Source organism: Elaeis guineensis, chromosome 6 (assembly GCF_000442705.2).
Source record: "Elaeis guineensis isolate ETL-2024a chromosome 6, EG11, whole genome shotgun sequence".
NCBI lineage: Eukaryota > Viridiplantae > Streptophyta > Magnoliopsida > Arecales > Arecaceae > Elaeis > Elaeis guineensis.
The window spans coordinates 25,439,171-25,461,264 of NC_025998.2; the positions used below are offsets into that span (position 1 = coordinate 25,439,171).

A 22,094-nucleotide genomic window follows, 5' to 3' on the forward strand; every position below is an offset into this window, starting at 1 on the left:
AAAGAATTATTGGCATGAACATATCAAAGTCTAAATTTTTCAAAGAATGGAATGAAGTAAGTCTCAAAGGGATAAAAAAGTAGAGAAATATAACAAAATATCTTTTACTCCATACTTGTGGCATATCAAGTATTTCCGCTTGGTATCCTTTTCCCTTCTAATGGTCCTACAAACTTTTCTCTTTGTATTACACCCATATACTTAGGTTTTCCATTCTCACTTCTATAGCATAGAAACACCTAAATTTTGTCATTATAATAATTTCAACTAGAAAGATCTTTTAGTAAAATCTGAAACAAGAAAATTAGCTTATTAGGATTCCATGACTTTTGGGATGATCAACGGTCACATTCCCATTTATGCACCAATATGCTATATTTTGAATTTGAATTTAGAATGAGAATCCATCCAGAGAACATCTAAATTTTTTTAATTTATACTAATTTAATCCATAAAGTTCTTTTATGAAAGCTTGGAATAAATATTTTTTGGCGAGGAGTAGAAAAGAAACGTTAGTGTGCCAATGATCCCATGACTCCTGAACTAATTTCATAGCTCCTAAAATTATTTTTTTTAGAATAAACCTCATGGAAAAGGATTTAAATACTAGAGAGAGAGAGCTATAATTTAGTTTTGGAGGATTAGGGTATTTCTATTCTTCCTAAAATAAAAATAGAAATGAGACTCCTTTTAATCAAATAGCTAGAGTACAAATCATCCATTTCTATTCCTACTCCAAAATCCAACTACCTCTGACTAAACACACCAATAGTTTTTGTATGCTAGGGTGCAAGCTGTGTTGCATGTGGATTTACCATCAAACATGGCCCAAAAAATTTTGGACCAAAACCAAATATGACTATGTAGTAAAGGTCATCTTTTAGATAGCATCATCTTACAAGACTGTCAAACCATTCCCACCCATCGATCCAAAGTAACTCAAACATGTTCGGACCAAATCAACCAATCCCATGCACCTCCTTGGACCATGTTGGACTCAAAATTGGTCTCAATTTGAAAAATCTTAAGCCCCATCCTGCCTCAAATCTATCTACATTTCAGAAACATTCAGCCTTCGATTATTACAGCCTAGGCCTAAACCATGCCCAATTTCTACCTTGGAGCTTAGGTTTTGAGCTATAGTTGGGTAATTCAACCCATTACGCTTGCAAACATGCTGCAAACTACACCAACCATCATACCATATGATTCACAATGCAATGGATACACCCTCTTACTTGACTCTGCTGCATGAATCAGCCCCCTCTTAAACAAGGTTCAAGTAATGAAGTAATCTCATTATAATGAAAGACCAAAACTGTAATTAATTGTTATAATAATTACAATGATCATTATTCATGAAAAAAATAGTATTTTTATATTTTAGATGGCATTATCTTCTTCTCAGTCACTGTAGATAAAAATATTTTTTTCAAATCGCATAATTTTTTTCAGAGGAAATTGATGCAAAAAATTGTTGAATCTAAAATATTATATTTGAGTAAATTACCCTAACACCCTTATATCTGGGGTGATTACAGGTCCCCCCCTTGTGAAATCTACAATAACCCTCCTAAATCCACTGTAACGGATTTAAAATGGCCGTTTTCGTCCGTTACAACAAGTATCCACAGTACTCCCCTTTCCTCCTTCCAGTCTCCGTCTCCGGCCGCGACCCCTTCTCTCGTCCCGCCGCCCACATTAACAGTGCCCCGCCACCTTGGCTCCTTCCCGTCTCCATCTCCGGCCGCGACCCCTCCCTCGCCCACCGCCCATATTGACCCCGTCTCCCTCCTCGACTCCGAGACTTCCTTCTCTTCCTCCTCCGACGATGACACCGGCGAACCGCTGCCGCCATCGCTCCGTCACTCACAAAGCTCGAGGGGCTGTGGAGCGGTCGATCACGGCCTTGGGTGGCATTGCCTTTCCAAGCTGAATTGGAGCCCCCCAAGGACGCCGCCTGGATCTCCGCCGACGGCACCCTCCGCTACACCTCTTCGCGGACATCACCCTCCTCCGCTCCTCTGACGCCATCACCCACAACCTCTCCCACACCCTCCCTTCCAGCAGCGACAACGAAAGATCCTCCACGACAATCTTCTACCTGCCCTCCGCAAGTGGTACCTGTCTCTCCGCCCAGAAATGGAGTTCGGGTGCTTCGCCCGCCGCCGCCGCTGCCTCGTCGGCATCTCCCAGTGCGAGGTAGTGCTCATTGATCGCTGCCACAAGATCCAGCCCCTCATCGAGGCCTTCTTCGCCAAGGTCGTGAAGCCGAGATTCAGAGAGGCGAATCGGGTGGGAGATCTCGATGATGGTGCTGAGCGGGTTCGCCGGAGAGACAACGACGCCGAGGGAGAGGAGGGCGAAGCAGAGTAGGGGGATGTCGAGGCGGGTGGGTCAGAGGACGAAGGAGACGTCGCCGTTGGAAAGGCCAGCGCGGGAGCAGAGAGAGATGGCAAGGGTCGGAACACGAGAGACGAACTCTGGGGACGAGATGGCAATGTCGGTGGCGGCGTCGATGAGGGCGAATTTGGAAGGGAGGGGAAGGAGCGGTGGGGAAAGAGAGAAATCCGTTAGTTTGTTTAACATGAAGTTAGCAGCAAAGAGTTAAAATTAACAGTAAAAAGTAATATGCAATGTACGTAGCAAAAATTAAGTATTAGGATATATATTTTTAAAATATTAAAAAAAAATCTGTAATAATCTAAAATCTTGAGAAGGATCAGAGTAATTTACTCATTATACTTTTATTTAAAAAGTACACATAAAAATATTAACTTTATTTACACATTATAATTATAACAAACTATCATAATAATGTTAAATAATTTCATTCCCTTGTCTGTCCAAAGACTCCGAACCCCGCAACCACAACAAAAGAAAAAAAAAAAAGAAAAAAGAAAGAAAGAAAGGCTGAGGTGGAATAGAAGGTCCAAGCCGGGGGAGTTTCGGTTATAATAATAAGATGACGTAAAGAGAGATAAGCTTTCTTTTTCCGAATAATACAAAAAAAAAACTTTTTTACCAAAATATATTCAAATCAAACTTATTTATCAAAATGATGTAAGAGGAAAAAACGCCATTTTGAATGGCGTTTTTCCCCCTGCCACGTCACTCCCCATTTCCACGGTGGCATCATCCCAAAAAAAAAAAAAAAAAAGGAAGAAACGCCATTTGGAATGGCGCTTTTAAAAACGCCATTCCAAATGGCGTTTTCCAATTTTCTCATCCAAAAATAAAGGAAAAAATCGTGGGAAAATGGAAAATTATGTTTTTTAAAATTTGAAATTAGTAAATAAATTAAAAATTTTAATTTTGATTGAATTTTAAAATATAAAGATTTGAATTTATAATTCATTAAAAGAATACGTAATAGAATGCTAAAAAGATAAAAATAAAAAAAAACTGAAATTATAATTTGAAATGATAAAATTTTTAAAATAAATTTTAAAGAAAATATCATAAAAAAATTATTAAAATAATAATAAAATAAGAATTATAATTATAAATTTTAAAAAAAATTAATTTTAATTTAAATTAGAAAATATCATTTAAATTATTATTTTTATTATTTAATTAAATTTATTTATTAAATAATTATAAATAGATAAGTAAAGATATTAAAAAAAATAAAAAATAAAAAAAAAGAGAAAACGTCATTCTCTCCCCTCCCCAAACCCCTTTTTCCCCTCCTTCTCCCTTCTCCTTCTCCCTTCTCGATCTTCTCCTTCTTCCTTTACAAATTTAAGTAAAGGAAAAGAATACATAATATATCATAAAAATGAAAGAAAACTAATATTATATTTTTAAATTATAAAAATTACAAATTAAATTAAAAAATATATCATAAAAAAGTAAATAAAAGATAAAAAATGGTAATAAAATAGAAATTATAATTTAAAACAAAAAATTATCTTTAATTTCAATTAAAAATTATCATTCAAATTACTATCCTCATTAAAAAATTTAATAAATTAAAAAAAATAATTAAACAAATTATGAAAAAAAATTTAAAAAATTTAGAAAAAAGAAAAAGAATAAAAAACACCGAAGGAAACGGCGTTTTCTCCTTTCCCCCCTTCTTCTCTCCTTCTCCCTCTTCTTCTTTCTCCCTACTCCGGCGTCTCTCCGACAGCACGACGGTGAGCTGCCTCCTCTCTCCCTCTTCCTCTCTCTTCCTCTATTTAAAAAATTTAAAAAATAAAAATTACCAGAAAGAAAGTCAAGGGATCGACTCACAGAGTGTCGCAGTCAAAAATTTTGCGTGCCGTTAAACTCTTTTAGCCATGAATCGATTCATGGGGTCGACTAAAAAATATAAATCTACTTTTCTTACAATTTTTTATATTATGTATTTCTAATCTTTTAATAAATAAATTAAATGAAATAATGAAAATAATAATTTAAATGATAATTTTTAATTTAAATTAAAATTAAATTTCTTTAAAATTTATAATTATAATTCTTATTTTATTATTATTTTTTTATTTTCCTATTATACTTTTTTTTATTTATTTTAAAATAGTTATCATTTGAAATTATAATTTCATTTCTCTTCCATTTTTTTCTTTTTAGCATTCTATTACGTATTCTTTTTCTTTAATTAAAAAATTATTATTTTTTCTAAAGTTCAATTTACAAAATGGCATTTTTAAAGACTTATTTTATTTTTATAAAATTTTTTTAGCCTATTTTTAAAATTTTTTGAATCTTTTTTTAATTTATTATTTTTTATTTTAGAAAGTAATTTGAAATAATATTTTAATTTCAATTTATCTTTAAAATTTTATTCTTTTTTATTTTTACATTATAATTCTTTTTTTTTATTTTTTAAAAATTTTATAATTTTTAATTTTCTTAAAAATTTTGAAGACAAGTATTTCGAATTATGTTTTTCAATTTAATTTCAAATTTTTATTTCTTTCATATTTTTTTCTCTTTTTTTATTTTCTATGATAATTTTTTTTTAATTTCTTAAGATTTTTTTGGACATCTTTTAAAAAAAATTTGAAATAAAAAATCTAAATTAATTTTTTTAATGAATTATAAATTCAAATCTTTATATTTTAAAATTCAATCAAAATTAAAATTTTTAATTTATTTACTAATTTCAAATTTTAAAAAACATAATTTTCCATTTTCCCACGATTTTTTCCTTTATTTTTGGGTGGGAAAATTGGAAATTAAAAAGCGCCATTTGGAATGGCGTTTTTAAAAGCGCCATTCCAAATGGCGTTTCTTCCTTTTTTTTTTTTTTTTTTTGGGACGATGCCACCGTGGAAATGGGGAGTGACGTGGCAGGGGGAAAAACGCCATTCAAAATGGCGTTTTTCCCTCTTACATCATTTTGGTAAATAAGTTTGGTTTGAATATATTTCGGTAAAAAAATTTTTTTTTTGTATTATACGGGAAAAAAGCTCCTGAAATCTTTGTGGCAGTTGTTATTATATATTGAAATCTCGGAACGCCTTTCCTATTCAAAATTAAAATTAAACTGGGAAGCCGCATCGTCATCTATTTCTAGATTTTGAATGAGAAAAACAAGATTGAGCTGAATTTCCAATGTTAAATCCAAGCATGTTGTTATACATTTCCAAAACAAGATGGTATATCCTACCGTTTTGTTGCCTACCGAATACGACCAGTCGTCATTCCCTCTTCCTCTCACGCTTCTTTCTTCCCTTCCGCGTCCCTGCCGCACCTCCTTCTTCCCTTTCTCCGTTTCTCGACCGCCACCAGCGAAAAATTATGAGAAAGAAACAAAATTGTCGTCTTATTGCTCCATGGTTCTCTGGTCAAACCGCAATCTGGATTTATAACTTCCGAGGCTTTTGAATCCTATTAGCTGGTTCGGATCGAGAAGAAGAAGACGTCTTTCTTCAGGTTTTCTTTGAGAGAAATATCGAAATCGTTGCTTGGATTTGGAGGTTGGAAGATAAAGTATTGCTTTTCTAGCTCATCTCTTGGACTTTGGTGAGGCCTTGAAGGCGCTGTTTCATCGTTTGGGGGAAAAAGATAAAAAAAGATCCCTTTTTTTGGAGCCTTTTGTTGGATTTTGGCGAGGTGTTTAGGGTTTATTGGAGAGAGATTTTGATTGGGCTGCATGGGTTTTTAGCTGATTCCAGGACGGCAACCGAGGAGATGAGAAGAGAACAAGGCGAGACTCGGTTGGAAGATCGAAGCAAGGAATGATGATGGGTTTCGGAAAGTATGGATTCGTTGTCGTTTGTTTCATCTTGTTTCATGTTCTGGTGTCAAGAGCTTCCGTGGGGAAGCAGAGGCTGTTCTTGGGTTTGAGAGATTTTTCTTTGCTGCAGGCATCTCCAGACACAAATGAAGATGCGGTAAGGGGATTCTATCCTATTTCACTTTATAAAAATCGAATATTTAGAGATAATTCAAGGATGTATCTTGTCATAATGGTTGGAATTAGCCCAAACATAATGATTGTTTCGATCCGGAAATATTAGTTTAATTTCTTAATCATGATTAACGGTGCTTTAATTGAATGATGACTTGTTTTTAATCTTCAGTAGGACACATTGTACAGTGCAAGTTCTTGCTCTAGAGATGAATCGCGGTCCAAGTTATAAATATGAATCGCGGTCCAAGTTATAAATGCCTTTTTCTTTTGAGTAACATTTATTGCCCTCTAGGTTTATGTCATTTCAGTGCTCTGTCTCATCAATTATTTGTCATTCATTTATGGGGATATCTCTAGGAGAATAGGGTGGACAAGTGTGAATGCACTTTCTGTTTAAAACTGAATCATCGAGGGAAAGTTTTCAGAGTATAGTTATTAGGTCAGCTATATTGCATAATAAACAGACTGTTTCATGTAGATTGACATTACTTGCAATTGATGCCACATTATATGATACGTAAAAGATTCATATGAGTGTTGTGCTAGTTCAGAGAATAAACACCAGATGAAGCTTACCCTTAGTTAATCTTACCATATCATATTATCATTCTACGGGTAGTTCACATTTGCCACCAATTGGATCCTGGCCAGTCTTCCTCACTGTCTACAAACTCACCGTCATCTGGTTCATCTCAGCATCAACCTGCACCAACCATCTCCATTTGTAGTTTATATTGTTGAGGTTACAATATTTGTGGACCTCTTAGCCATTTGGCTATAGCTAGCCATGTTATATCAGGGTTAATTCCATGACATTTTTTTAGAGTTGCCTATATCATTGTGGGTCACAATCATGATTCCCAAGTTTAAATTTGTCTCATCGCCATTGATGCATCTTCATTGCCTTGAGTAAGCTAAGTTGATACATTCTTGTGGTGCGATGTCTTCTTGTGCTTTATACTCCATCTTGGCACTTGTATCAAGTTTTGTTCAAAATTTGACTTCTGTGCTACTTCCTCGGTGCTTGTTTCCTGTCCATGGATCTTTGCTGATAGCACATTAGTCCATCTTTGATGTTTCAAGCTATATTAGTTTTTGATTCACCTTGACTATGAAACAATCGGATCAGATAAGTCACCTCGCAATTCGATTTACTTGTCCCTTAAAATAAGGATTGGAGAATCCTTGACCCACTCAACCCTGCAGCTTCTTTCATCTGTGCTAAAGAGGAATTACATGCTCTGGACCGATTATCCAGAGAGTGGATTCCACCCTTCAGAAAGACCCGTCATAAATAGTAATTACATCAAATACATGATTGATACATCATTCCAACTTCTGTCCTTTTTTTCCTTGGATAACTAGACATGACACTTATGGGTCATGGTTTTAAGATTTGGGTAGGTCTTAGAAACTGCAAGCATGGTGTTTGGATTTCAGCCAGACCTGATCCTAAACCTGTTGGTTTTAGAGCATATTCTCCATAACTAATCATGGATTTGGAAAATTTTTAAAGAAAATGTGGTGTTATTACTTTTTAAAGATTTTTGAAAGAGAGTTGTATTTTCTGGAAAGGGATGCTATTCCTAAAGCTTGAATTTCATACGTCTAGACTGACAAATTCTCATATGCTACTGTTACCAAGGACACTGTACTATGGCATGAACCTTTTCTTAAGGTATAATTTTAGATTGAAAAATTGCCAAAATGATTCATTTCAATGTCCAAAGCATATACTATAAAATAATGTTTCACCTATTTTCGTGGCTTGTATTTTTTCTTATTTTTCTGATATTTTTATAAGGATGTATGAAGAGGAGGAGAAGAACTGAGATGACATGGATGAAGGTCGTGAGAGAGGATATGGAAAATCTTAAACTAATATATGACCCACACAGCAATGCTTGGCAAATAAGGATCCATAAATCCAAATCCCAAACATATGTGCCAAAATGATTCATTTCAATGTCCAAAGCATATACTATAAAATAATGTTTAACCTATTTTCGTGGCTTGTATTTTTTCTTATTTTTCTGATTTTTTTTAAGGATGTATGAAGAGGAGGAGAAGAACTGAGATGACATGGATGAAGGTTGTGAGAGAGGATATGGAAAATCTTAAACTAATATATGCCCCACACAGCAATGCTTGGCAAATAAGGATCCATAAATCCAAATCCCAAACATATGTGGCAAAGCCGGATGGTTATTTTTATTGTATAATTGTGTCTGACATTGCCTAAATCGGAGCTCATTTAAGTTGGACATAACAGAAACTATATCCAAACATTAATGTGGAGACATTCTAAGTGTATAATTTATTGTCTCGTTATTGGAGTCTAAGTGATGTAATTTTATACACTGGCTTCATGTCATTAAAAAATCATGCATTCATTTGCTTGGTCCTGATGTTTCAGTATCATTTAACCTATTTATGTTGGTTTTAGGTCTAATATTATGATATCTTTTAAAGTAGTTTTGCTGGGTTTAGACAGTTTAGAACTAAGTCCTTTGGAGTTCCATGCACCTTGTCATGAGTTAAATTCAATAACATTTGGAGGTGCCAGATCCGCAAATTGTCATGCTTTAACGATGTTGATAATTTTTATATTTGCTATAAATTAAAAATTTGCTTGTCATACATCTGTATTTTGTCTCCAAATTTGAATATTTATTCTTTTTTTATTTCTTGCAATCTGAGCAACATACTATTAGTAATTAGTTGATTATATATGTTTTAAGCAACATATTATGAAACTCTGAAACTCTGGCTGATGACAGAGATGCTATGACAACAGGTGGAACAGATGTGGCTTACTTGTGGTATAGATATTAAAGACATAAAAGTAGTTGCAACAAGTTTTGATCACTCCTTTACCGAAGGCAGCATACTGGAAGCAATATCTCTTCTTCCTCCAGAAACCAAACACACCTTTCTAAATTGTTTGAACAAGCAAAACTTCCCATCACCAGTCTCCCAACAGGACAGTTTGAGAAATCAGCATGTCTTTTATTTTGAGTCATTAGGTTCGCATCGTGCTTCAAGAAGGCATTTGTCTGATCAACCTTCTCCAAGCACACCACCTGCCTGGGTCCCAGCCCCATCCTCTGTTTCTGCACCATCATCTGTTCCAGTTGTATCTGCAGAGAAGCAAAACAATAGAAAAAGAGTAGTAGTTATTGTCATTATTCTAACAGCAGCAGGCACATCTTTTCTTGCGGCAGGCATCCTTATTTGCCATAAAAGGTGGCGTAGAAACAATGGCTACTCACGATACAGCCAAAAGGATGATAGGCCTCTTCCGAGTTTGAGTTTGGGTGACTTCTCTGGTATTGGTTAGTTTTTATTTGAATCTGTTGTGGTATACACCTTGTATTTCACAGTGCTGATTTTGTAGTATTATACCAGGTTCTTCAAAAAAGTCTTCAGGCCAAGGAAACCCAATTGACCCGAATAAGTTTGGGGCTTTGCCTTTAAAACCTGACCTTAGCCAAAATGATTGCATCTCATTTTTACATAGTGGCTCAGCCCAAACTTCACCATCTGAGTCACTGATTTCCAACTTTTCTTCTGATACTTCCAATGCACCAAACAATACTCCACCAAAGCCACCACCTCCTCCACCAATGCCTCCTGCTCCAAAGTCTGCTCCCTCCCCTCCTGTCCCACCACCTCCACCACCCAATAAGATGCCTGGTGCTCCCCCTCCACCACCTCCAAAAGCTGTTTTACCTCCTCGTCCACCATTAGCGGGATTACATCAGCCACTGTCAGTTGGCCCAAAACCACCTTCTGCTCTGCCTCTCAGTGTGAGTGCTGACACTAACGCACCAAAAGCCAAGCTGAAGCCATTCTTCTGGGATAAAGTTTTTGCAAACCCTGATCAGTCTATGGTCTGGAATCAAATTAAATCGGGTTCCTTCCAGTAAGCTTCACCTCTCTCTTATATTGCTTCTGAATTGACAGATTATTGAAACACTAAACCAACGATTTTTGTTCTGCAGGTTTAATGAAGAGATGATAGAAACTCTATTTGGTTACAGCTCTGCTGATAAATATAATAGTGAAGACAAGAAGGAATCATTACTCAAAGATCCTTCTCCTCAATATGTTCGAATTCTTGATCCAAAAAAGTCACAAAATTTAGCAATTTCATTAAAGGTACTGAATGTGAGAATAGAAGAAGTCTGTGATGCACTTAGAGAAGGTAATTTTTTATATTAATATCATTTCCGCAAACTTGAGTAAGAACAGATGCTATCCGAGACTAAGTTTTTTGAAGTTGGCAAATTAAATAATGTTTAGCAAACTTCTAACATAATTTCCCTGCTTCTATATGTTAATTGTAGTTTTACTTGAACTCCTGCATCCTTCTGAATAGAACAAATGGACATGTATGCCTGATACATAATGTATTGGCATCTTAGAGTCTAAGAAATTCATAAATTGTTTCATTATAATTGCAAGGAATGAAGAAGAGATCTATATGATGCCAAAAAACATTGAAATAATAATAATAATAATAAAAAGATGAAAGAAATTGTTTCTATATTTTAATGATATACAGTTGTCCAAATAATTTTCTGTATCTCTGTTCACACTTTTTCCAACTTCTTGACATGTCAAAATGAGACAAGTCCATGCCCATGCAGCATTTATTAATAGTGTGTGAGGGTCTGCCAGCCTTCTGATTTAGCATCTAATGATAATACTTCCAGGAACTCTTGCTGTATGGTCATCTGCTCATCGGTTTTTTGTAATATGACCTAGATACAAGTGTTTGCAAATTGGTTTACAAAGTACCTATATATATATATATATGTTGTTAATGCATTGGCATCATGTTGTCCTTTCTGCCATAACCAGGAAATGAGCTTCCTACAGAGTTGATCCAAACATTGCTAAAAATGGCTCCTACTGCTGATGAAGAGCTACGGCTCAGACGATATACTGGTGACCTTGCCCAACTTGGCCCTGCAGAACAGTTCATAAAGGCACTGGTGGATATCCCTTTTGCTTATGGACGGTTAGATGCGTTGCTTTTAATGGCTTCTCTACCTGAGGAAGCCTTGAGCACTAAGGAGTCATTTGCAACATTGGAGGCAAGTGTGGATCTTCTTTTTCTTTGGCCTTCCTTTGTCTAGTATTTTTAGTTAATATTGCTGGTTTTAAGGTCAGATCTTTTCTATTAGTCTTATGGCCGATATGAATTTTGTGATGTAAATTTAAAATCTAGCATTTGACTTAAAACAAAGAGAAAGTTTGAACATAATGAAGTAGGAAAATAAATATATAACATGAGAGAGGAAGAAGAAAAGAAAAAACTGGAGAATTGCATGCAGAATTTTTTTTGATATTCAGAAGATAAAAGAATTGAACTTAAAGGGGACTCGATTTCGAATTTATGGTGGTACTATCCTCCTTAGTCAAGGCTAAGGAGCCTAGCCATAATGATCTGAGTTGCAAAAGGACTTCTAACTTTCTAAGCTATCAATTTGCTTTTACAAAGTTAGATACCATGAAGCCCCTATGCACGACAGGAAGGCAATGAACTCACTTATCTTGATGACCCTAAGCTTTCCTGGACATAGCTATAACTGAAACAAGACTGTCAGCAACATTTATAGTGATGATAGGACCCTAAACATTGATTTAATAACCCTTGCTCAGTACTCTCGATGACCATTGCTAACTTATATGTGAGAATGATTGATAGGAGCTAAGCATATGGATTTACACAGAATAACAGATCAGTGGCCCTATATCTTTGTGCTGCTAAAAAAGATGCCCAACCATTATGGCCTCTAGTAGGCCTGTAGTATGACTTGAAACTCAAAATTAGAGACTTCCTAACATATGACAAAAAATCTTAAATGAACACTAACTGGAAAACAGACTAGCACATCTGAAAAAGAGGATTCGAGACTGAGTACCTTTCAATTTGAGATGTGGATTCTTGAGACTCTAGGATTTGACAATTTTGATTGATGAGTAATTTGAGGAGCACATCTATTTGTGACCTTTACATTGTTTATGCAACCTTCAACCTGGAGGGTACCAACTGGCTGAGTCGATGAAGTCTCTTGTTTTGATACAAGAGGCTTGGCTCCAGTAGCACCATCAGTCTGTGGTATTTGGCAGGACTTCCAACCATCAGCAACTGGTGTACATAAAGACGAATTTGCAACTTCATTAACCAATAAAACCTGTAACTTCATTAACCAATAAAACCTGGATGCATGTAATTAATGTAGGCTAATTATCTTCAAATTGGAATGCATCTTGTATAATTTTTATTTCGTCGAAGCATCATCCTGGAGTTGCCTAAGATGGGCAATTGAAAGTTCAAACTACAATATTCTTCAACAGGTGGGACACCTCCCACTTATTCAAATTTTATGGGTAAAGAATGATCCTTTTTTTTTGTTGAGTTAAGCAGCCAATTTTAGTTCCTCCCTTTCATTGGAATCAATCATTTATTTTAATTTCTCCGTAAATATCTTCCAACTTATTTTCTTATTCTTTTTCCTTGCAACATCAAGAATATTCTGTTGGAGATGGTTAAGGGAACTATATCAAACCTGCCACACATGATTCACTTGATTTGTTACTGAAGGGTGTCATTTATTGCCCACTTTATTAGATTAGACACTACAGTTGCTAAATTGCTGCCACATGACATGGATCAGATGAATTAGTCAGATCAATTAGCATTTCTTCTCCTTTTCAGATACATCCTGACTTTCAACATCAGCATACGCCCTGTAGCTTTTTGAACTTTGTCTTCCTTGATGCAACCTCTACCTATTTATATATTTGTCACATTAGGAATTTATATTCCCTTAATTTTTTTCTTACCTGTTGCAGTAACTTTAAGGGAAAGCTTGCCATCATACATTGATTTGCTTATGTTCACCAGAAGAGTAAGAGCTCTATGGTTGTACATGGACAATGGTCTGTGCCTGTTTATTAAATAACATAATGTCTTGAATCTCAAAATTACTTGAAGCACGAAATTGTATTCTTCCTGAATTTGATGCAACCTATATTTCTATATGACCGGTGCATTACTTTTGTTTAGTCGTTCACGTATTGTCCATGAACAACTTAGCAGAATATCATATATCTAAATCATGTGGTATTTTCACTTCACTTTCATCAGGCAGCCTGTACAGAGCTCAGAAATAGTCGTCTATTTTTAAAGCTATTAGAAGCTGTTCTTAAAACTGGTAATCGCATGAATGATGGTACCTTCCGCGGTGGAGCACAAGCCTTCAAACTTGACACACTCCTGAAGCTGGCAGATGTTAAAGGAACTGATGGGAAGACAACATTGTTACATTTTGTTGTTCAAGAGATTATCCGATCTGAAGGTGTGCGTGCTATTCGTCTGGCCAGGGAGCAGAGTGGGAGCATCTCCAGTGTGAATTCAGATGAATTTACTGATGATACTTTCCAAGAATCTGAAGATCGTTACCTTAAACTTGGCCTTAAAGCTGTTTCAGGGTTAGGCGATGAACTTGAGAATGTCAAGAAGGCAGCAGGTTTGGATGCCAATGCTTTAACTAGTACGGTGGCAAGTCTTGGCCATGGGCTGGTGAAGACAAAAGAGTTCCTGAATACAAGCATAAAAAGCATGGAGGAAGAAAGTGGGTTTCACCACTCACTCAAGTGTTTTATAGAGCAAGCTGAAGCTGATGTCACTTTTTTGCTGGAGGAAGAAAAGAGAATAAGATTATTGGTGAAGAGCACAGTCGATTATTTCCATGGAAGTGCAGGGAAGGATGAGGGATTGCATCTGTTTGTGATTGTCCGAGACTTTATTAGGATGGTAGACAAGGCATGCAAAGAAGTGAGAGAATTACCAAAGAAAGTAACAAAAAAACCAAGTAGAGAACCAACAACATCTTCACCTGTGCGAGATCCACGACAGTTGCTTTTTCCAGCAATAAGGGAGCGATGGGTTGATAGTTCTAGTTCTGATGATGATGAGAGCTAAACTTTAGATGGAGGAGGTATGCCCTTTTTTTTTCCATTCTTGAATGTGATATTCAATAATTAGTTGTGAGAACTTTTAACTGTTAGGAACACACACACACACAGAGTACATGTAGAAGTGACAACAAATCCCTGTCAGAGACCGTCTGGGCCATTGAATCAAATTGAAGAAATCCTAAGCATCTAAGCTAATAAAAAGCTTTTGTTTCAGGTTTCCAGCTTCTAAATACAAAAGGATATTCACTGGGTCGAAGCAAGAATTCCTTTCTAATCTGACATCTATTTTAATTTCTTTTCTAATGCAACATCTGTTAAAAGAATTCCTTTCTTGACTTCTATCCAAACTCGAACTTTATGCAACCCATCTTTTAAGATGTGATCCTCTTAAATCAGACATCCTTTTCATTTCCATCGAACTATTTCTTCTCAAATTGTCCTGAGTTCCTCTGAAGAAGTGGTCAAGTTTATAGGTCCACATTCTATCACCACCCAACAGATGAGGAATATGTGATTGATGGTCTTGATCTGATATAAATATCTTCTTAGCTTTACAATGTATCATAATGGCATTCATAGTTGGTTGAATAAAGACTTCAACTATGAATCATGTTGACTGTTGGAGTCTTTCTGACTTCCAGGTCCAAAATCACTCTCGCATTTAACACTTAAAGAGGATCGCTTGCTAAGCAAGATTGCAACCCTTTCCTGGCTAAACTCCTTCTCAAGTGTCAAGATCTGTCTTTGCTGCATTCTTGGCCCTTGGATTTAATTAATCCCTTACCCAAAATTCAAGGTGCTTTTTGTTCTAAAATAATAGAGTGCTCTCAGCTCATGCCAATCATGTTAAATTCTTCTTTTTTTTTTTTTTTTACTTTTTTTTTGATGTAACACTAAATTCAATAAATGTAGTGGACTCCTCATTCCATACCTTATATTTGGTGTTGGAAGTTGGAACCCCTTGACCTGTTTCCTGCCATTTGTTAGATACCCAATTTCCATAGAACATATCACCGTTCCTTTGAATGAAAATACTACCTTCTATTCCTTCAACATCCTCACAAACCTGAGCCCGTTGACACCATCTCACATGGAGCTAAAGCATTCACAGACTGACTTGTTCTTCAATTGAGTTAAGCATTTATCTCTAGTCCTTTCTCCAAATTTATAAAACTCTCTTGTAAGAGCATATGCACCTGGATTCCTGGAGATGCTCCATCTCCCTGACTATGCACTGTTGTCTATTTGTCTATTTTCTGCCAAAATATGCCAAGAGAATTCCTATAATTCCATTCAATAATGGAAACATAAGCAACACATTTAAAATGAACCAGGATATGATGTGTACATTTGAATGTAAGCAGACCTATACTATACAATGTGAATCAAAGTATAAAACAATTCATTTTATTATTCTTTTCCAAAGCTAAGATTTTAACATTAATGTATATCACAGTTGATATAGTAATACTGCATCAATGAATTTTTATAGCTAAGATGCGATTGATGATACAACTGTTTTGTTCCCCTACTACATGTGTATTTGTGTATATTTTGCTAGTAGCTTTGTTCAATTTGCTATACTAGAGCTGGTGGTCTTGTTCAATTGTTTTCTTGACTGAAGGCACCTTGGTGGTCTGGCAGATGATTGTTTTCTTTTTTACTCTTCGCCTGAAGAGGCATTTATCCTTTACTTATCCTCAGATCTTTCTTTACCATGATTGTAATGTCTGAACTTCTTGTTTTTGGCACCAGAGACTTCTGAACCTTAGTACCCTTTTCTCCCTTGTGTTTTCACTGTTCCTATTCAATAAATTCAGGGTGGCTATCACCCCGCTTTCAATCAACAAAAAAAAAATTTGCTATACTAGAGCTGTAGAAATATCTTGAGAAGCACCTTAAGGTTTGGCTAAGGTTAGTTACCTTTTGCACTTCTTGGGTTCACAACCTAGATTTTTGTTTAAGCTACAAAAGTATTACCTTACCATGGCTTGAATTCGTCATTCTGATCTTGTGGTTGTGGTTCTTCAGGACTCCAAGATGCACTGACATATGATTTACTAGTTGGCATGTGTTCCATTTCGGCATGGTATTGCCTATAAACTTGAACCGGTTTAGCTTCTCTGACCGAAACACATGAACCAGAAGGCAGGGTATTGGAATCATGAAGGATCCCATCTGGATTGCTACATGTGCCACGAGCGAGGTTGCACATGCACAATAGCTGGGATTTATTATCTTGGATTGGTCCTGCATAAAGCCCACCTAATCCACAGGAAAATTAGATTGATTGATTGAATTGGTGATCATTCTTTTGCTTTTTTTAAGGAATGGACAGAAGAAATTATGAGGAAAATTTTGATGCCTGAATATGGTTTCAGTTTTAGCTGTTAATTTGTTTAGGGTAAACCATAGTGTAAATCTCTCTCTCTCCCTCTCTCTCCCCCCCTCTCTCTCTCTCTCTGTCTTACTGTGTATAAATAAAATTTTATAGTGTTTTAGACACTGCACTACCTTCTAACCCACAAAGGAAAGATATTGGACTACCATTGACTGTCTTGGATTCCATGTGCTGTGCTAAGCTGTATAATGATTCTATTGTAGCGTTGTTGATCATTCGGCAATCATGGAAAACGAAGGTTGCATTGCTTTTGGTTTTCTTGGTTGTAAAAATAAAAAACGCAAATGTGCAAGATTAGCTGTTTCAAGGTTTGAGGGGTTCCGAGTGGCTGGTTCCATATTTCGAACTCACCGATCAGATCATAATAGAATAATCTTATTTCTCACCCTCACTTTTCTTATTTATAGTAATATAGGATAAAAATTTTGTTTCATTTTTTCACAAAGTATGGCATTGTTAACTATTTTTATTTCTCATAGATACGAAAGGAGGAGAGGTGGTTGCGGGGGTGCTGATTGTCTTTAGCAAGAGTTCCTTATTTTTTAAAAACTTAAAAATATTTTATCTGCTTTCAGTTTTAGCAAATATAATAATTTTGTTTTTATGTAATAAAAATGCTGGCAAAAAAAAAAATATTTTTTAATTTTAAAAAGGGAAAGCATTAAAAAAATTGATGTGAAATAAGACTTGAGCAATATGCTGGAGATTTATTAATTCTTACAAAATTATGGTAGGTTGATGCTAATATCTTGAGTCTTTTTTTTTTCTTCTGTGTTTAAATGTGTTCAATGTACCTTCTTAATTTTAAAAAGTTTGAAACAAACTATTTAAGTTTCTAAATCATTTTAAAGTGACTATTTTGATCATCTTTGTTGAGCGATGGCACATGAAATAGGATAGACGTTTAAATGACCTTTTGTGCCGAAAATATCACAGAGCCTAGATCTCAAAGCATTTCAAACTTTTTTTCCTTCTGTATAAATCTCAAAATACCTTTAGTATATGGACATAGTTAAGGATCAAAATACTGCAAAAATTTCAAAGCAATTGAATCTTTATCAAAATACCACTATTATATGGCTGAAGATCACATGCATAGTTTTCAAAGCAGTTCGAATTAGAGGTATAAAATGAGTTGAATCGAATAGCTAGAAATTCGAACTTGATTCGATTTAAAATACTTAGACTTGAAACTTGATTCGAAATTGACGATCAAGCTTTAATAGTTCAAGCTTGAGGTCAGTTCGATAAAAAATAGATAAAACTCGAGATTGATTCGGCTCAACTCAAATATCAATCGAGTCTTATTTGAGCTCAAATTTAAGTTCGAAATTGAGCCTTATTCTACTAATTATATATATATATATATAATATACATAATTTGATAGACCGTAAGCTTTCTAATCAAGTATTTGCTACTCAAGCTCGACTTAAATAAAATAATATCCGAATCAAGTTTAAGTAGCTAACCAACAGCTCAACTTTTTTGCACCTCTGTTCCAAACTTCATTCATCTGTATGGTTAAAATACATTCATAGATATCTAAAGAGGATGAGGGCATTTTGGTCACTTGAAATGATGATCGATCCAAAACATTTTAAGGTTGAAATGGGATTGCTAAGGATATCATGATAAACTTTTTTTTTTCATTTTGGTAAAGCTTTAGCTTTATTCTTGGGATGCTGTGGCTTTAAAGGTTACACGTTCAGGGTTAAAATTGGATGTGGGCCGATTCCATGTCCATCAGGCCTAGCTTGCTTTGGATTGGATTTCAAGTAGCTAAAGATAGTAGGGCTCAGTCTTCGATCACAAAGCCCAAACATAAATCAGGCCCAACCTTAGCCCTCCAGCTCAATTCAAAAAACATCTTGACCCAACATCTCTCTCTCTCTCTCTCTCGCCACCACGTCCTCTCCCGACGCGGCCACAAAAATGACCCCTGCCTCATTCCGACTGCACTCAACATTGGCATCGCCACCATCCATCAGAGCAACCCCTTATCCAAGATTGCTCTCAAAATGGGTGATGTTGGGCGACCCCAATATCTCTTTCTTAAAGAAGACCTTTGTGGGCATCTAATTAATCTAATTACTCTGGATAGAGATGGCAATAGATCAGATGTGAATCAAACCGGCCGATATCTGTATCTACACCATCAACAAAAATTTCATACCCCTATCCGTATCATATCCATCTCGAATTGAATTAAGTCAGATCAGATTTTAAGAATAAATCGAATTAGATATATTTAAAATTTTTATATATTAAAAAAAATGCAATGAAATAGAACCTATAAATTGATAATTTTGTGATCAAAAAAAAAATTTTCGATCAAAAATCTTCAACCTTACAAAATATCATGCTTCTATTAAAATTAAGTTCTCAAAACCTCAAATAACTAATTCACACAACCACAACTCAAATAAAATTTTATATAAAAATAAAAAATTTAATCAAAATCTTAAAAACCCTTTTAGTCATGCTCAAATGCTCTCCTTTCCCATAAATCTCTGAAAAGAATAATGACAAAAAAAATAAAATAAATAAAAATAATCTATGTGAAAAAAAAAAATGAACATCTCAATTTTTTTTTTACTTATCTTTTTTTTCTTATTTTTTTTTTATTTTTTTTAATTTTTTCTCAACACTTTCCATTCTCGAGATCCTCAATTAGATGAAAAACTTAGAGTAATTAAATAAAAAAAAATCCCATCAAAATTTAAAAAAATCTCTAATTTATCCGGTCTCCCACAGATGCTCTCATTTCCTAAGATCTTAAGAAAAAAATAATAATAATTTATATGAAAAAAAATCTTATATCCTTTTTTTATATTTCTTAACGTTTCCTTTGTTCTCTCAAATTTTCCTTGTTTTTTTCATCCTTAAAATAGTTTGTCTCAAATTGTCCTTGTTTTTTTCATCCTTAAAAGGGTTTCTTAAGTCTCAAACCCTCCGCACATCAAATGCCCAATAGACCGGACCAAATTGCTACCCCATAACTCCAAAAAACCTTTAGCTATTGAAAAGAAATCATCATTTTCGAATTCTAATCTTCACTTCTAATGAGATCAAAAAGAACTATGAGACACCAGAACGAGTGGAAAAATATTTGTGAACGTTCAACATAATCTTTTTGCCTCATTAGAGCCTGTTTAGATATTTCTATCCAAATATCCCGCTGAACTCAAGCTTGCTAACTTGCCTAGCCTACAATCTTCTAAAACCCCGTTCAAGTCTTATCATAATTCTCAATTCTATGGGGAAAAACGAAAATCCATGTAGATGTTTTTTTTTTCCCTCCCAAAGAATTTTGAGTACAAGGATTTAATGTAGTCCCTGCTCAATCCCAAATCCAATAAAAAAAATCCAACTCAATCATGCTCAAAAATCAAGTTTATTTGCTTACTCAACCGCATATTTTACCAAAAGAAAATCCAAATCCTAATCTGCAAGCCTATTGGTTTACAAGAACAACAAAAAGATCCATTAAGGCCATTTTTTCTCTCACACAAGACTCGGATATTGGATTGCTGTGGATTTTAACTAAGCTGCCTAATCCACTAATCCAGCAAAAAATCCAGCTCAATTTTGCTAGATTTCTCAAACGTATGTTTATTAATTTTTAAAGCTTGGAGGAGGCCATAGCAGATACGAAGAAAAATAAATTACATCAAGACCAAGACCAGTTTCAAGTTCAAATTTGATTTCATGAGATTCATCTAATAGCCTAAAACAGGCAAAATGTTTACTAAATCCCAAAGATACCAAAGAAAAGGCAGTCCAATCCAACTCCATAGGAAGGAAATTTTTCATTCAATCCTATCATGGGATCAAAGAAAAGCCACCGCACTCCAACTCCAGCACAAAGGACAACTATATACAAGAAAAAAGAGTACAGCGCAATATAAACTTAAAACTGTCTTGTAACATGTGTATCCACCGCACATCCCAAATCCAACTACTTTACACAAAAAAAAAAAAAAAAAACAAAAAACAAAAAAAAAAGTAGCTCCAATCAGCTCTACTTATAATATCTCTTTTTCATAACAAGTCTCCCATTAAATCATAACGGATTAAAGATTTCAATGCTATAATTCTAGAAAGCAAGTGACAAATAATCATTAAAAAAAAAAGGTTAAGATGACGCTTCCCGGGTCCACATTACAATCTAATCTATCTAACTGACGCTACACCGCGAAATCCCCCTATAATACATCACAGCAACCCACCACCAAAAAGGAGAAGAAAAGGGAAAGAAAACTAAAACGTATTTAGCTCTCATCGTCGACGGTCTTGGAAGAGCCGGTGCCGGTCTTCTTTGGGAGCAATAGATTGTGGATGTTGGGCATCACACCGCCGCTAGCGATCGTCACCATCCCCAAAAGCCTCGATAGCTCCTCATCGTTCCTCACCGCGAGCTGGATGTGCCTTGGGACAATCCTGGTCTTCTTGTTGTCCCTCGCTGCGTTCCCGGCCAGCTCCAAGACCTAACCACAAGCGATATTCGCGATCAAAATCAAAAATTTATGAGCAAAACCTGATAAAAATCGTAACTTCATGCAATATGATCGATGCCATGAGGAAAATTCGGAGGGATCCGGACCGACATTGGAATATTCTCTTAAAAGTATCAAATTTCTTGATCCAGAGATGAGTAGGAGGAAGGAAAAGGAGGGGGACAGCGAATACTACCTCGGCGGCGAGGTACTCAAGGACGGCGGCGAGGTACACCGGAGCGCCGGCACCGACGCGCTCAGCGTACTTGCCGGCCTTGAGGAAGCGGGCGATACGGCCGACGGGGAACTGGAGACCGGCCTTGCTGCTCCTAGACGTTGCCTTCTTGGAGGCGGCGGAGCCGATGGCTTTCCCTCTTCCGACCATGTTGACAAGAAACTAGGGTTTAGGTTTGGAAGGGGTAGAGGGGGACGAAGAGAGGAAAAATTTCGCGGGACTCCAGCCGAGCGACGATTTATAGGCCGGTTCTTATCTCTTATTTATAGGGTTACAATGAGAGGGATTGTTGGACCAATGAGAAAGGATTACGCGGATCGCAATCTCAACCGTGGATTGGTAATGGTTTTGAACGGTTGGATGTGTAAAAGTAGCTCGAGGAACTTTTGTCCTTGCCAATCAACCAAGGTGCATTGAGGTGGCCCGCATCAGATTATGACCGTAGATGCTGTCTAAACGTCTATTTAGGTCCCTGTCACACCGAGAAGTTTTACTTACGAAGCACTGCATCCGACTAGAGGTGGTAATCAGATGAGATCGACGGATCAAATTGGATAATAGATCAAAAATCTATTATCCTATCTATTAATTAGATAGATAAA

The 22,094-nt window shown here is 35.7% G+C and overlaps 2 protein-coding genes and 1 pseudogene across 4 annotated transcripts; 2 read left to right on the forward strand and 1 right to left on the reverse strand.

Annotated features, from left to right (window-relative positions):
* Positions 1-1,560: 1,560 nt before the first annotated feature.
* On the forward strand, positions 1,561-2,376 carry LOC105036855 (cell division cycle protein 123-like; annotated as a pseudogene).
* A 3,122-nt stretch (positions 2,377-5,498) lies between these two features.
* On the forward strand, positions 5,499-16,893 carry LOC105046938 (formin-like protein 10). 3 transcript variants are annotated; one of them, XM_073259396.1, is made up of 7 exons: positions 5,499-6,344; positions 9,162-9,699; positions 9,773-10,289; positions 10,369-10,571; positions 11,231-11,470; positions 13,531-14,379; positions 16,391-16,893. In XM_073259396.1, the coding sequence occupies exons 1-6, from the start codon at positions 6,189-6,191 to the stop codon at positions 14,361-14,363; spliced, it is 2,487 nt and encodes an 828-aa protein (XP_073115497.1). In that variant the 5' UTR covers positions 5,499-6,188; the 3' UTR covers positions 14,364-14,379; positions 16,391-16,893. The 3 variants fall into 3 exon arrangements, with proteins under 3 accessions (XP_073115497.1, XP_073115498.1, XP_073115499.1); XM_073259397.1 differs by having other exon boundaries at positions 5,500-6,344; positions 9,162-9,693; XM_073259398.1 differs by having other exon boundaries at positions 6,210-6,344; positions 9,145-9,699.
* A 3,646-nt stretch (positions 16,894-20,539) lies between these two features.
* LOC140858546 (protein H2A.7-like) lies at positions 20,540-21,721 on the reverse strand. The gene is made up of 2 exons (XM_073259399.1): positions 21,454-21,721; positions 20,540-21,248 (listed from the first exon to the last, which is right to left on the reverse strand). Exons 1-2 carry the CDS (start codon positions 21,640-21,642, stop codon positions 21,033-21,035), a joined length of 405 nt encoding a protein of 134 aa, XP_073115500.1. The 5' UTR covers positions 21,643-21,721; the 3' UTR covers positions 20,540-21,032.
* Positions 21,722-22,094: the final 373 nt, after the last annotated feature.

Excerpts from the sequence above, each read along its gene's own strand:
- LOC105046938 (XM_073259396.1), top strand. The coding sequence starts at position 6,189 with ATGATGATGGGTTTCGGAAAGTATGGATTCGTTGTCGTTTGTTTCATC. Across the intron at positions 6,345-9,161 it reads CAGACACAAATGAAGATGCG|GTGGAACAGATGTGGCTTAC; the intron begins GTAAGGGGATTC and ends CTATGACAACAG. Across the intron at positions 10,290-10,368 it reads ATTAAATCGGGTTCCTTCCA|GTTTAATGAAGAGATGATAG; the intron begins GTAAGCTTCACC and ends TTTGTTCTGCAG.
- LOC140858546 (XM_073259399.1), bottom strand. The coding sequence starts at position 21,642 with ATGGTCGGAAGAGGGAAAGCCATCGGCTCCGCCGCCTCCAAGAAGGCA. Across the intron at positions 21,249-21,453 it reads TTGAGTACCTCGCCGCCGAG|GTCTTGGAGCTGGCCGGGAA; the intron begins GTAGTATTCGCT and ends GCTTGTGGTTAG.